The following is a 14509-nucleotide window of genomic DNA, read 5'->3' as shown; positions in this document are numbered from 1 at the left end:
ACCTTCTGGTCTATACCTCATGAGGTGTGTTAACATATTGGTCCAATGTTAGTATAGCCGGCTCGAGTGTCAATGGCGGAAATTGACCATGAGCATCTTGTGCATCCGTAATATCCCAATGCATTCACTGTTCTTCGGCTGCGGGCCACATGTAGAAGACTCCCAATGAACGGTATGGTCTCCAGCCTTGCGTCAGGTCTTCCATTTCTTTTGGTGTGAGGTACATCCCTCCCCTGAAAAGTTTGGATCAGTAATCGCTAGAATCGAAGAGTAGACCCACTCACTTTACTTTCTTTCCCCCTAATCTGGCCTTGAGAACGTCTACCGACAAGCCTTCGGGAAGAGGTACTGCGGTGTGTGGGTTCCAATCAGGATTATCATTCAAAGGTTTTAGCATTTCCTCGGGTGCAGGTGGAGGCAGGGTTCCAGCTGGTATCTGCGCTACTTCACCGGGAACTGGAGAATTGGGGGTTGGAGGTATCTGAGCTGCAGTGGTTGTTTCATCGGAGGTATGTAGAACAGCTTGATGCGAAGTTGTGGGCGTAGAAGGAGTTGGGGGGAATGTATCTCTGATCGTTCTATTGGGGGTCGTTTCCCGTACAACCGTATCTAGCTCCCCTTCTGCTCGTTCAACCACCTTGGTTTTGCTCTTGCCTTTCTTCGGAGTCGTAGATTGTTTTCTCGGCAATGCACCGTGCGCTGCTAGTGCCCAGCGTAACAAACCTTTCTGTACACCAAGATCTCCCACAGCCAATACGTCTGGTCGACGCAGGGAGAACATCAAAAACATGTCCACTGTCCATTGACCGATGCCTCGCACGGCTATCAGAGCTTTCGAGATCTCTTCATCTGAACCGTGGTGTAAAAGCTCGTGTGATAACTGGCCGGATGTAAAATGTTGAGCGAGTGATATGACTGAATGATCATTTTAGCCCTCGATCGTCCCAGGTCAAAAGAACTCACCATATTCCGCCTTTCTTGTACTGAGACCGACCGTCTTCAGCTTTGCAACATCCTCCTTCTCGACGAGATGAGGACTCGGAAACCCTTCTTTGCTTTCGGGATCAAAACCATACAAAGCTCGAAATCGGTTGTTGATAGCTCTTGCCGCGAGCCAAGATACCTGTTGACCGATGATGGAAGTGACCAGAGTCCGGAAGGGATCTATCGCTTCGAGATGTACAAAAGGTCGGCAAGGTAGATGTGTGAAGAAGAGACCGAAACGGGGATCTACTTTCGACAGATGAGAGATTGCATCAGGCAAAGAAAAGGATAGGGTGGGAGGAATGAGCTGGGTCGATTCAGATGGACCCGGAAGTCTACCTTCTGGAGACGGGTCGGGTGCTGAAAGTTTCTGTCGTTTGACGGGAGGAGTCTGAATATCGGTGTTGACTTTGGCCTTTGTGGCTGTTCTTGGGATGACGGTCAGTGCGCTTGAAGCGACTCTTGTCGATCGGGTGCGTGGAGGCATGCTGATGGATTTGAATCGTGTTAGGAGGTACTAAGTGATGATCAAGTATTCAAAAGTAAGTATTGAGGAGCAAGTATCAACTCAAGTGGAGTAAGCACGGTGGAGGACCAGATATGTGGATGACTGTTGAGCACGTGGGAAACACATGCCACACGCATGGGAAGTGGCGGTCAGTTCTGATTTGGCTTTTACCTGAAGCGGGCAGGGGTGGAGTGAATGTAAAGTGACTACCACACACACCGGGGAAACCTTAAAGGTTATATAACCACCATACGACCATCGGACCACGTGGCAAAATACGCTAAATTCAGTGCCCCCTTCACTTCACCCCTAACTGATCACTAACAAACCTCAACACCCACCACATACACCACTCATCATCAAATCTCAATCAATTCACTCCTCGCATCCGTGTCCTTCAACCCAAGACTCAACCACCCTCGCTGGACCTCAGTATCTTCAATCGCCTCATCCGCACCTCCTCGTGGACTGTGCCAGATCCAGTCACTTGTGTATACTCTCACTGACCCGCTCCTTTATCCCCGTCTTACCTCCTTTCCTGCCTCCCCTATCCCCCTCTTCATCCCTCTATCATGTTCCAAAAGGTTTCAGACAAGTTCCACCGAAAGCAACAGTCCTCTGCCTCTAACAAATCGAACCCTTCCTCTCCGTCAGCCTCCTCAAGATCCGCACCGACCACCGTATCATCGTCATCAGCCGCACCAGCACCTCTTGCCCTTCCGGTAGATGCAAAATCGACCCATACCCCAATGGAGGGTATCGAAGGGTGAGCGAATGAACCTTCTTGCACGAGCTAATGTCAGACCTTCCCCATCTCCTCCTCTTCCAGGCAAATCAGTAGCCGGATCCTCCGCGTCCTCATCCCTCTCCAACGTCCCTCCACAGGCTCGTACACTCTCCTCCGCGCTTGGCGTGCACAACAGCGGACCCATACCCGAGAATCATCCACCCGTCTCGGAGAACCGTACGATGAGCGTACAAATGGCCGACGCGTCTGAGCCCCAGCCATCTCTCAATCGAAATGATAGTGGAGCGGATGAAGAAAGAATAAGAGAAAAGGCAAGGGAGGCTCAGGAACAGGTGAGTGGATGTTGTGCTCTTCGATTGGAAACACCTGCTCACTAGCCACTTAGGCTGCACAAGCCCAAGCCAACCTTCAAATGGCCACCCAGCAAGCTCGTGTTGCCGCGATCAATGCTGCTGCCACGCAAGCCGCGTTGGAAACGGTCTCAACTGCTCCTCAAGACAATCCGGCACCTGCCACCACCACTCAGCCTCAACGGAAGACAGCGGGAAGATACGCGCTATCAGACTTTTACATTGAGCGAACGTGAGTGTCTGTACACTGGATCTTGCTGACTCGATTCCAGTCTCGGTACCGGCTCGTTTGGTCGTGTCCACCTCGTTCGCTCCAAACACAATGGCCGATTCTACGCGGTCAAAGTGCTGAACAAAGAAAAGGTCATCAAAATGAAGCAAGTCGAACACACCAACTCTGAAAGAGAGATGCTGGTCCGGGTCAGGCATCCCTTCCTCGTCAATCTCTGGGGTACTTTCCAAGATGTCAACAACCTCTACATGGTCATGGACTTTGTCGCTGGTGGAGAATTGTTCAGTCTGCTCCGAAAAAGTCAACGCTTCCCTAATTCAGTCGCCAAGTTCTACGCCGCCGAGGTCGCCCTAGCTTTGGATTACCTTCACTCCCTCGACATCATCTACCGGGACCTCAAACCTGAAAATCTACTTCTTGGTGCCGATGGTCACGTCAAAGTGACTGATTTCGGTTTCGCCAAGCACGTTCCGGATATTACGTGGACCTTGTGTGGAACTCCTGATTATCGTGAGTGAACGGAGACTGAACATCGCTGACGTTCAGTCGCTCCTGAGGTCGTACAATCAAAAGGTTACAACAAGAGTGTCGATTGGTATGCTCTGGGAGTTCTGATCTTTGAAATGCTTGTGAGTTGTAACCAGAATTGAGAGATCCCCCCACTGACGCGACGCAGGCCGGTTATCCACCCTTCTTCACCGAAGATGGTAACCCTATGAAGCTGTATGAAAAAGTAAGTTGACCATGCACGGACCCAGCTGACAATCAGATCATTGCGGGCAAGGTCCGATACCCTTCCTACTTCGACCCCCTCGCGAAAGAACTACTCAAGAATTTGTTGGTCGGAGATTTGACCAAACGTTACGGTAACTTGCGAGCAGGTTCATCAGATATCTTTGCGCACGGTTGGTTCGCCGAGGTAGACTGGGACAAGCTTTATCGAAGAGAGATCCCAGCACCGTATGTGCCCAAAATCGAAGGGGAAGGAGATGCGAGCCAGTAAGTTTGATCCTTCGCTTTCGAAGATTGGTCTGACGCCCTCCCAGATTCGATCGATACCAAGAGGCAGATGTCAGTGCGTACGGTAAAGCAGGAACGGGTCCATATGACCACTTTTTCACCGATTTCTAGTTTTCGTTTTCTCGTCGAAATTTGTCACAGTAATATAAATATATGCATGCTATCTTGTAGTCCGATAGAGAACATACCTATGGTCATCGATTTCCATTGGCGACATGTTTGCGAGAGCGTATAAAGTGCAGGTGTCTGTCGCTGGAGCGGCCCAGACCCTTTCACCACTTGGGGAAAGATCCCCTTCCAATCTCCAATGATAATAATGCTGGCGCAATTTTTCGGTAAAGAATCCTGAAGATTTGTAATTTCCAAAATGAAAGCATATATCATCAGCGTAAACAGAAGTGTGACACGTTTGGGTTGTCATTTGCAATGGGATCAATAGGATACCGGCTTAGTCATGATTTTATCGTATGCATGATTACATTTCTACTGGTTCTTCGTTTCAATATCGATTTATTACAAAACTTTTATAAGCCCAATACCAAAGCAGTCCTAGAAGGAGTGTATACCTGGATCCAATTCTTTCGCCCGTTCCATTCCATAGGTGTGGTAAAGTATCTACCATTGAGATCAATTCGGTCGTGTCCACCAAACTTCTTTTCGTCACTTGATAAGATGACTTTGTATTCTCCTGGGACTTCCACCCCGACCCGGTAGTCAGCAAAGGATTGTGAGGGGTGGACTGCGGATATTGTAGGTGATCAGCACAGATATCTGGACCGGTGACAAGATGCCCCTGTAGCTTGAAGGTCCTTTGAACTCGCGACATTACTCACAATTAAAGATAAAGAGGAGTCCTGCTCTTTCGAACACGATAACCTTATCGTTCTCATTCTTCAGCGAAACGTAGGCCTGAAAATCTAGGTCAGCTTGGTGAATTCATCGTAAGACTTTGAACTGACTTGAGGTGCGCTAAGCCACTTATACTTGTCCTCGAGCCAATTCATCGCAATGTCGAATTCGTTAAGGTATTTATATCGCAAGAGATTGTCGTCTACGAGGTTGAATTGACGACGTGCATGGGCGAACGAGTTGCCATTACCTTCTCGAGGGAAGTCCATCCATCTGTATCTGAATCAGTCAGGGATTCCCTCTCAGTAAAGCTGCAAATTACTCACTCTGGGTGTCCAAACTCGTTTCCTTCGAAGTTGAGATACGCTTCACCTCCAAGAGTGTGAACGATGAACCTAAATCCAATCAGCAAGGTACGTGATACTTGGGACTTACCTTATCATCTTGTGAAGAGCAATACCCCTGTCGATGACTGGGGTCAGAGGGGACAGGTCGGACATATAATCGTCTAGCATAACGTGAGCTACGATTAGCTGATATAGCACAGTGCGGAAAGGAACTTACACATCTCCTTGTCCATAAGCCAGAATGCCAATGTTTTATCACCGACAAGGGCTTGATCATGACTTTCGGCATATGACACACTCTTTTCCAGGTGTCGACGGTTGGTAAGAGTATGCACGACATTGCCCATTTCCCATTGATCGTCCGATAGTTCCTTGAGCATTTTGATCCACATGTCGGGTACAGCCATGGAAAGACGATAGTCGAAGCCTACTCCACCTTCGTAGACTGGTCGACCGAGAGTGGGCATTCCCGAGACATCTTCAGCAATGGTGATGACATTAGGGTAGATCTCATGAAGCATTTGATTGGCCTAAGATATTGCCAGCACATCAGCTCTGTTGAGCATATTCAGCCGATTGCAGTAACTCACCAACATGAGATATACCATCGCTTCGAGATCGACAGAGTCTCCAAAGTATTCGTGATATCCACCTGACGTCAGCCACGAACATGTAGACGAAACTCACCAGAGAAACCGGTGCCAATACCGTGATGAGTGTACATCATACTGGTAACGCCATCGAATCGGAATCCATCGAACATGTATACGTCCATCCAGTAGCGGAGGTTGGATAAGAGGAATCGAAGCACCTCGTGATGTCCGTAATTGAACAATCGAGAATCCCACAATTCATGTTTTCCTTTGGCCCCACCATGGAAATATAGGTGATCGGTTCCGTCAAATTCGTTTATACTGTTACGAGCATTAACGGTGGGCCGGTTCGATAAGTATCCACTCACCCGTCCAGGATATTTTTGCATGCGTGAGAGTGAACCACATCAAGCAAGACCGTGAGACCCATTTCATGAGCTTTATCGATAAGAGATTTCAATTCCTCGGGGGTTCCTGGTTACGGCGTAAGCGGGAGCAGCGCCAGCATCGACTCACCATAACGGGAAGATGCAGCAAAGAAGTTTGTAACTTGATAACCGAATGCTATGTGATAATGTTTAGTGCGGCCATTGGATCATTTAAGAGGTGAACGTACACGCATAGTAAGCATGTTCCATGACAGCCATCCTGCGGAAGCCATTAGCCTGGTTCACCAGATGTCCGCACTTACATCTGAATACAGTTATACCCCAATTTCTTAATTCTCGGTAGAACATCCTCTTCGAATTCTTTGTATGTGGTTACTCGCATATTGGGGCTGGAGATACCGACTGAAGACAACTTCAGCTGGGGAACTTGGGAATCGTAGATGGTAAGGACTCACCATGAGCCTCATAAATTTTCAACCCTTCTGACGATCTGGTCGAGTGACCATGTTTGAACTGGTAAACCTGCTCCTTGGGAGGGTTCCAGAATCTACCTTCATAGATGGGTGAAATAGAAAGATCTTGGGTTACACGAGATATCCAAGTGGGAATACGATCGATAGAGTCGCCCGAGGGCAAGGTCATGGATATTTTGATCATAGAATCATGAGGAATAGCGCAGACACCAGGTGATTTGGGTGGAACGTAACACTCCCATACACCGTAAGGTGATTTGGTCATTGGATTGGCAGTGTGAGACCAATTATCTGCACAATGTCAGCTTTCATCATTGTACAGATGAGAGGGGGACTGACTGAATTCTCCAATCAGGCGAGCTTGAGTTGCATTCGGAGCCCATTCACGGTATCTGACCCCACCATTCTCGTCTACTTGGAGACCCATGGACTTGTACCCTTCTGAGAAATGAGCGAGACCACCCTCGTGTGCTTCAAGCTCGTCAAGCTTCTCCTTGTAAGCGGCATAACGTTTTCGAAGAGCGGGTGAGAAGGGCTCGAGCCTAATACACCTCGTCAGCAGAGCGACAAGGCTGTTATCTCTCAACCAACTTACCAAGGATCTGAGAGGAGAACACCGGTACCTGGAAGGGAAGAGGATTAGCGCACGGTGAGAACAGTTGCTAATCAACGGAGATAGATCACACCTACCGTCTGTGGGCATCTGTTGGACTTGTGACATGGTATATAGTATGTTCGTATGGATGAGTATGGGTAAGATGAGTATGATGGAGAGATAAGTATAATTGTTCTAAAGTAGTGGAGTCCTTCAGTCGGTTCGTGGGGGGATCACCACCCAACATGATTGAGATGACGTTGAGTTTCAGTTACCGTTCACAGGAATGTGGGGGCCCAGGATAACACGCGGGACTTCATTGCAATTTATATATCCCACCCCTTTACTGGCTTTCCTTTTATCTGCTTGTTGTTGTTGTCTTGGTCGTTTCTCTTTTTTTTTGGTGAATTGATTTTCGGATGAATCTAAATTTGCCGCTCTTACCATCACCATTATCATTGATCCATACATCATCCATCACACACGATGCCAAACTACTACGACGAGTTGGAGATTGAAGATTTCGCATGGGACCCAGTCGCGCGACTCTTCCACTATCCATGCCCTTGTGGCGATCGTTTCGAGATTTCAAAAGCTCAGTTGAGGGACGGAGAGGAGATAGCCATATGCCCAAGTTGTAGTCTGATAGTAAGGGTTATATACGATTATGTAGGTGATGTCTTCCTCGGATCGAGCTAGTCGACCTAAGCTGACTGAATCAATAGCTCGATTGGGAAGATTACGTCACGTCAGACGAGGAAGATGATGGCGAATCAGTCGATACACCCCCAACCGAAACTACCCCTGATGGCGAGGAGCCACGACCCATCTCTGGTGACGCCGAGGAGGGCGTCAAAGATGAGAAATCAGCAAAGAAGGAGGGTGGAGGAATTGATGTACAAAAGCAGGCTGATCCAGACATAGCAGAGGGAATTGCAGGTCTAGGTTTGAAGGACGGAAGTGATGACAGTAACGATAGGAAGAAAGGATAGTAGCTTTGCAACTATGCATATCATCGTATGGCTTTCAATTCTCTCTCGAACTTCTCCCATTCCATCTCTTCATCACTCTCGTCTTCGACATTCGATGGTTTAGGCGGCAATCGTTTCGCTCGAGTGACGGTTGCCTCTTCCAAGGTGTCGGAAGCAGTGCGATCGAGAGAACGCTTTGGCGGAGTTTCTAGCGTCATAGATCTGATTTCTGGAGTCATGGAGCTGTGTTCGTCTTCGGTTGATGCATCTGTATCGTTCTGGCGTCGACCTTTACGCTTGGCTCTCCTTGCAGATTTGACCGCCTCTTCCTCTTCCCGTTGAATCCCTTCGATACGAGCGTAAGATGCTCGGATGATTTGACCCCATTCAAGCTGATCTCGGCAACCAGGACATACTCCTTGATATGGAAGAACGTGAGTGGTATTGGAGAGGAAGCTGGCGCTCAGGCAAGTGAGGTGAGAGATGTAATGGCAAGATCGATGTGAAGGGCAAAGAGCGAATGAGAGGTGATTCTAAAGCATCAGCAAAGTTCCATCAGCCATTATCACTCACAGTATGATCCACCAGTCCATCACATTGCTCGCATCTGATATGACCCTCCTGCTTGACTCGCCTCTCGATATCTTTCCACTTGCCCCATACCCGCTCACCTTGGCGGAAGTCAACGTCGTTGACATCAATTGGACCTTCTCGACTCTGCACGCCTTGAGTACTATGTCTTCGCGCTCCCGTCGAACCTGACACCCCACCCAGATCGATAACAGACGTGAGAGTTACTGGAAGCGGGAGCGGAGACCAGTCCTGTGTCACTCTCTTCTTCGTCTGGCGCGAGGGTCCGGGGCGAGAACTATTTTGCTCTAGATTGTGAAAGAGGTCGTGCACTTCTGGAACAAAGAACCGTAGATGTAGCGGCAGCCTGTTGAATGGAGGTCTGGATAGAAGAGCGTGTGCGACTCTACGACAAGGTCAGCAGAGGATATGTCATAAATTACTCACGTGAGCTTCCTTTCCACCCAATTCCGCTTAGCATCTTTGCTGAAGATCGGACCACGATCTTCGCCAGTATGGATGTCGGAGATGCGTAAATGTCTAGAGAGCTCTGGTTTTTGCCAAGCCCATTCGAACTGCTTAGAATCAGTGATGGCATGTGATACGATACATTCACTCACTTGTAACGCCGTGAGCTTGCTGGGGAAGCTAAACTAGATCAGCGAAACGTCGTCGACAAAGTCACATACCCATACACAATCATCTGCATTTCCTGTTGCCGTGATCCGTGATCAGCAAAGTCAGGGTAGCATGCAAGTCCACTCACCCAAGGACGATGCTTTGATGTTTTCCATGCACCTTGCTTCAGTTCACCATTGTGCTGTCTGATACGTCTGGGTGGGTTGGGCGTAGAGCCGACCTGGATTGACACACTAAGCACAGCTACAAATCATGATGTCAAATAAACTCACATAAGTCCGGTTGGAATTGGGGGTTGCCTTTGATCGTAGCAGGTAGCATGCATAGAAAGTTGGAAAGGTATGATTGCCATCAAGCAGAGTAGAGGTTGACTTGCGTGGCTCAGTCGACTCCTGATCGGACATGACGATCGGTGAATGCCAAGTAGAAGTGGAATGGGGATGATGAACAAACGCGTCCTAACAGTGAGCCTGTATAATCATAATGTGTTGTTGTCCACTTGTGAGATCTCTCTACAGCTTGTCCGCTTCTCACCGCATGATGATCTTGAGCTTGCGCACGAGTGAGGATGAGGATGGGAGTGAGAGTGAGAATGAGAATGAGAATGAGAATGTCTACAACGATGAGAGAATAGATAATCAGTCACGCTCTCATTTCTCCGTGTATCTCCCATGTAAATAACAATCTATCTGATGACATCACGACGTTTTGAACGGTTTAATGATTCCAGTCCAGTCAACCTCTTTCAGATTCACATCCTCGTCTTCCTTTTTCTCTTTCACTACTCATCATCTTCGTCCATTCTGCAGCACATCTGGCAGAGCACCTATCGATCAGTGCTGAAACCAACAATATTGCCCAATCTCGCACTGACATCCCAAGATCATTTATTGACCCCATCATCAACTAGGTACTGACAACACAGAACTGTTCCCCGCTCATCAGTTTACTGTATCCCCCATCATGTCTGTTGCTGGCCGCTCGGTGGCAGACTGGGGCATCACTCACAATATGTCCTCCTACACCTACCCTGGATCAAGCAGATCCGTTCAATCAAGATCTCGACGAGGTTCCAGAGCAAGTGGCCGTCCTGCGGGCCCTTCGACTCAAGCATCAACTTGTGTAGAAGACATGAACGAATATGTGGTCGCGCTGTCACAGAGCAGAGGTACGTAACCAGCTGCATAGAGGATACAGATCTAACGATGCCGCTATAGGTAACGGAACAGAAGTTGGTATCGCTGTACATAGCTTGAGTACTGGTTATGTAAGTTGCCAGCCAATCGGAAGGAAATCTTAGTTACTGACCTGGATTTTCAGACTGTGTTAACGCAAGTAAGTCATCAAGAGAGAAGGATGATACCTCCGGATATAGCTGAACTTCGATGAGCAATAGGTTGCCGACACCCCTTGTGAGTACGACGGCTATACAGCCATTCTATCCACTGACATATCAGTTCTAAAGTCTTCCAGAAAACTCTTCAACACTTAACCCTTCATCCTCCATGCACTGTACTGGTACCCGAGAACCGCAATCAAGTTGGAGAGAATATACCTTCCGGAACTCAATTAATCGAGGAAGTCGAAGATTCCTTCGAGCTCGAATGCGTGACCCTTCCCCGGGAATACTGGAATCGAGAGAAGGGTAAGTTGGAAGAGAACCATGCCAGAAGCTAAGTGATATAAAGGTCACGATGATATCCTTCGGCTCGCTCTGCGCGATGAAGTCCAAACTTCAACTCTTATGGCAGCTGAAGAAAAGTATGTCCTCGTCAATCATAGGCTTTGACCTGACACGTCAGTGCCCAGGTACTATGCATTATGCGCCATTTCGGCTCTCTTCAAGTTCCTTGAAGTCCGACAAGGATTGAGGTACCCCAACGAAGCGTTAAAAATACGATATGCAAGCTCAGAAGGTAAGACAGAGTAAAGACAATCTGACAGACTACTGATGTCAACCAATGCAGGCACAATGTTCATCGACACCGATACAGCCAAAAGCTTGGAGTTGGTGAAGAACACATTGACCAACACCACCAAAGACACCCTTTACGGTACGATATCAACAATATGAAAAGTATCACTCACTGATCCTTTCGTCGCAGGCACACTCAACAAATGCTTCACCCCCATGGGCTCTCGTCTGTTGCGAGGAAACATCCTTCAACCTAGTAACAGTGAGTGAGCCTGATCCTGGACGGGAATTGGTACTCAACAGGATTATCAACTGTTTCAGTCCAACATACGATTGAAGGTCGATTGGATGCCGTGCAAGGTAAGCGTAGAGATGGTGAGGAGTGCGCTAAGAATATCAAGAACTCTTGAGTTCACCGGAGAAGCTTAAATCAATCCGAGATGGTCTCAAGGCATTAGGCAGTGTGAGTATGCTACACTAGGGAGAGAAACCACATAGAGCAGCTGACTTGTTTGTGCAGACCGATCTCGATACATTAATACTTCAAGTAAGTCGATTTGACCATCGTTCAGCTCTGGAGCTGACGCTTCACAGGCTTCACGAAAGAGACAGGGATCTGTCACAGTAGTGGAGACGGAAGCTCGAATCTCCATTCTTCTGCAACTGCAAAAGTATATCCAAGGCACGAAAAGTATACAAGAAGAAATGACTTTGGGGAAGTGCAGAATGCTCGTCGAGATCCAGAAGGTAAGCAAAGGGGTAAATAGCCATACCGCTGATTCGTCAGGAAATGTCCGATCCCATGCTCTCGGAAATCGAAAGGAAGATTCAAGGTAGGTTGGCGATTACAGGAAGAAGCTGACTTTGCAGAATGCCTCACCACGGATGGAATCACCAATTCCGCCAAGCGAAGGAATCTCACAACTGCTCGACTCTATGCCGTCAAGGCGGAATTCAATCATCTACTGGATGTAGCTAGAACCACTTTTAAGGAGAATCTCGATGATATCGAGCAGTGTGAGCGTCTTCTTTTTCTCTTTCTGAGGGTATTCCTTTCGCTGATCACCGGTCGTAGTGGAAAAACACTTCAGAGGTATGTGTGAAACTTGCAGTACGGTCCTGACCACTATGGCAGAACGTCATTCTCTGCATTGTACTCTTGAGCCGGTCGAGAACAAGTTCCGACTTGCGCTCAAACCTCAGGACGTGGAGGGTCGAGCCTTACCTGAAGAATGTATAAACGTCCAGAGGAAGAAGACCAAGTGTGTCTTCTCAAGCGTCTTTGTTTCGAAGCTGATCAAGGAGTTTAGAATATCCTTCACCACCCATGAACTGGTGAGTGGCAAGGATCCCGTACAAGCTGACCGCCATAGCTCCAACACAACGCGAGATTGGAGGAAGCCCAACAAGAGATTCTTCTACTTAGTGGCGACATTGTCATGAAATTGCTTGCCTCGGTGCTTGACCATATCAGTGAGTCCGTCCTCATTCTGGACGTCGCTGACTGGTAGGTGGGCTTTACCGCTGCAGTGATGCAGTAAGTTTATCCGGGTTCATCCCAAAAACGCGACACTGATCTTCGCATCAGATTGCCAAGCTTGATGTTCTCGCTTGTTTCGCTGAATCGGCAGCCGGTGAGTTGTACGAAGTCGGATGCAAAAGGTGTACTGACAGAAATCTCGGTCAGACGGAGATTGTGGTGAGTATGAAGATCGAGTCTATATGTTGAGACTGATCTATCACATAGTACGACCAATCTTTGGCGAGACAATTGCGGTGCGCTCAGGCTTTGCCTCAGATGGACTCCTCCTGATGATACATTTGTTCAGATCAAACTAAGTCGACATCCCATTCTCGACAAAACACTTGGTCGTGACGATTGCGTACCCAATGACATGTAAGTGATATATCCTTGATATCGCATGTCACATCTGCTGTTAACATAACATCAGCTATGCCGCACAAGGTCATGCGTCCTTTCAGTTGATTCAAGGACCAAAGTAAGTGGATTGAAAATCATTGAGAGCTATATTGAACATCGATTCTTGCAGCATGTCGGGCAAAAGCACCTTCCTTCGACAAGTCGGGCTGCTCACTGTGCAGGCAATGCTAGGTTGCTAGTAAGTATTGGCGAGATGTAACATTGCTGATATCTTTAGCGTACCAGCAACATTTGCGAATTTTAGATTACATGATGCACTGCTTAGTCGACTGTCAAATGATGGTGAGTTCAGTCGTTCCCACCAGGCAAATCACCGGCAAATGGCTGACGATATTGCAGACTCCCTCGACCGAAATTTGTCAACTTTCGCATCTGAAATGGCAACATCAGCCATGATCTTAGGTGAGTTGGTGATAGATCAAGAAGTGAACCTCTGACACATCCTGGCTTTAGGCCTGGCAACTCCCAACTCTCTAATACTCATTGATGAGGTAAGCGTGAATAATTGGTGAAACTCGGCTGATGAAGATCAGCTCGGTCGAGGAACTGCTCCCCTTGAAGGCCTTGGTCTCTCTCACGCGATTGCCGAGTCCCTGATCAATCGACAAGTAGGTTCCGGCAGAGTGAGTATGGATGGCTTACAGATAGTCTTTTGTCTTCTTCACGACCCACTTCCATGATTTGGCGACGACTCTTGGGTCTATGCGAGGGGTGGTTCGGTAGGTGGACTCGAGAACAGTTTCTTTGACTGACTAATGTATCATTTAGCATGCACCTTCGAGTTCAAGTGAGACTTCTTCTTGTCAGTGGCGCTAGCAGACCAGCTGATTTTCCCACAGGACAACAGAGTGGAAGACGACAATAACGCCTTTTCGACTACTTTTCAGTACAAAGTGGAGGAAGGTCCAGCTGTCATCGAACATTACGGTGCGAATCCATCTCTACCTACATCAGTCGATTCTGATACCTATCTTGAACAGGGTTGAAACTCGCAAGACTCGCTTCGTTACCTGCGGAAGTGCTCAATCGTGCTAAGGAAGTAGCTATGAGCTTGAGTGAGCTTGAGGCTAAAGGTGAGCAGATCAGTGATTCGGACGATATGCAGGCAGCTGAAAGATGTTTGATGGCAACCACCACCAGGACGAGACTCGACCGCTTCTCACGCAATGATAAAACGTCGAAAACTCCTTCTCGAGGTACGTAAATGATGTTAGCTACCATGACTGACTCTTCACAGCTTAGATGCAAACTTCAACAAATTATTCAGCGCAGCGAAACGGATAATGAAACGCTCGCCCAGACTTTGGGAGATCTGCAACGAGACAGTCTCGACGAGTTCACCAAGACTTTCCAAGCGGTTGTCCAATGAAGCTAATCTCGTCCT

General features: G+C 47.9%; 7 protein-coding genes across 7 annotated transcripts; 4 read left to right on the top strand and 3 right to left on the bottom strand.

Moving 5' to 3' along the window:
• Positions 1-124: 124 nt before the first annotated feature.
• On the bottom strand, positions 125-1471 carry V865_001188 (uncharacterized protein; the record flags this gene model as incomplete). Its single annotated transcript, XM_066225011.1, has 3 exons — positions 125-233; positions 285-915; positions 964-1471. The coding sequence occupies 3 exons, from the start codon at positions 1469-1471 to the stop codon at positions 125-127; spliced, it is 1248 nt and encodes a 415-aa protein (XP_066081108.1).
• Positions 1472-2064: 593 nt separating this feature from the next.
• Positions 2065-3953, top strand: V865_001187 (uncharacterized protein; the record flags this gene model as incomplete). Its single annotated transcript, XM_066225010.1, has 8 exons — positions 2065-2258; positions 2416-2572; positions 2626-2822; positions 3016-3332; positions 3396-3451; positions 3499-3555; positions 3607-3821; positions 3869-3953. The coding sequence occupies 8 exons, from the start codon at positions 2065-2067 to the stop codon at positions 3951-3953; spliced, it is 1278 nt and encodes a 425-aa protein (XP_066081107.1).
• Positions 3954-4366: 413 nt separating this feature from the next.
• V865_001186 (1,4-alpha-glucan-branching enzyme) lies at positions 4367-7214 on the bottom strand (the record flags this gene model as incomplete). Its single annotated transcript, XM_066225009.1, has 16 exons — positions 4367-4581; positions 4676-4751; positions 4802-4964; positions 5018-5086; positions 5181-5199; positions 5256-5568; positions 5629-5648; positions 5726-5952; positions 6000-6105; positions 6148-6195; positions 6248-6279; positions 6323-6422; positions 6476-6784; positions 6833-7035; positions 7089-7116; positions 7184-7214. The coding sequence occupies 16 exons, from the start codon at positions 7212-7214 to the stop codon at positions 4367-4369; spliced, it is 1959 nt and encodes a 652-aa protein (XP_066081106.1).
• Positions 7215-7574: 360 nt separating this feature from the next.
• V865_001185 (uncharacterized protein) lies at positions 7575-8080 on the top strand (the record flags this gene model as incomplete). The annotated part of the gene is made up of 2 exons (XM_066225008.1): positions 7575-7757; positions 7814-8080. 2 exons carry the CDS (start codon positions 7575-7577, stop codon positions 8078-8080), a joined length of 450 nt encoding a protein of 149 aa, XP_066081105.1.
• Positions 8081-8100: 20 nt separating this feature from the next.
• Positions 8101-9672, bottom strand: V865_001184 (uncharacterized protein; the record flags this gene model as incomplete). Its single annotated transcript, XM_066225007.1, has 7 exons — positions 8101-8451; positions 8633-9011; positions 9077-9204; positions 9250-9268; positions 9319-9341; positions 9396-9488; positions 9541-9672. The coding sequence occupies 7 exons, from the start codon at positions 9670-9672 to the stop codon at positions 8101-8103; spliced, it is 1125 nt and encodes a 374-aa protein (XP_066081104.1).
• Positions 9673-10279: 607 nt separating this feature from the next.
• Positions 10280-13805, top strand: V865_001183 (uncharacterized protein; the record flags this gene model as incomplete). The annotated part of the gene is made up of 26 exons (XM_066225006.1): positions 10280-10436; positions 10486-10535; positions 10589-10603; positions 10665-10680; positions 10734-10913; positions 10957-11029; positions 11078-11184; positions 11236-11322; positions 11374-11445; positions 11505-11543; positions 11585-11646; positions 11704-11730; positions 11778-11930; positions 12035-12198; positions 12296-12467; positions 12557-12660; positions 12714-12720; positions 12772-12817; positions 12931-12959; positions 13013-13080; positions 13136-13183; positions 13235-13303; positions 13391-13407; positions 13465-13527; positions 13579-13616; positions 13659-13805. The coding sequence occupies 26 exons, from the start codon at positions 10280-10282 to the stop codon at positions 13803-13805; spliced, it is 2010 nt and encodes a 669-aa protein (XP_066081103.1).
• A 22-nt stretch (positions 13806-13827) lies between these two features.
• On the top strand, positions 13828-14494 carry V865_001182 (uncharacterized protein; the record flags this gene model as incomplete). The annotated part of the gene is made up of 6 exons (XM_066225005.1): positions 13828-13844; positions 13894-13912; positions 13965-14052; positions 14106-14198; positions 14266-14321; positions 14363-14494. 6 exons carry the CDS (start codon positions 13828-13830, stop codon positions 14492-14494), a joined length of 405 nt encoding a protein of 134 aa, XP_066081102.1.
• Between the last annotated feature and the right edge of the window lie 15 nt (positions 14495-14509).

This window comes from Kwoniella europaea, chromosome 1 (assembly GCF_036810445.1).
Source record: "Kwoniella europaea PYCC6329 chromosome 1, complete sequence".
Taxonomy (NCBI): domain Eukaryota; kingdom Fungi; phylum Basidiomycota; class Tremellomycetes; order Tremellales; family Cryptococcaceae; genus Kwoniella; species Kwoniella europaea.
This window is presented reverse-complemented; position numbering and strand designations above follow the sequence as displayed.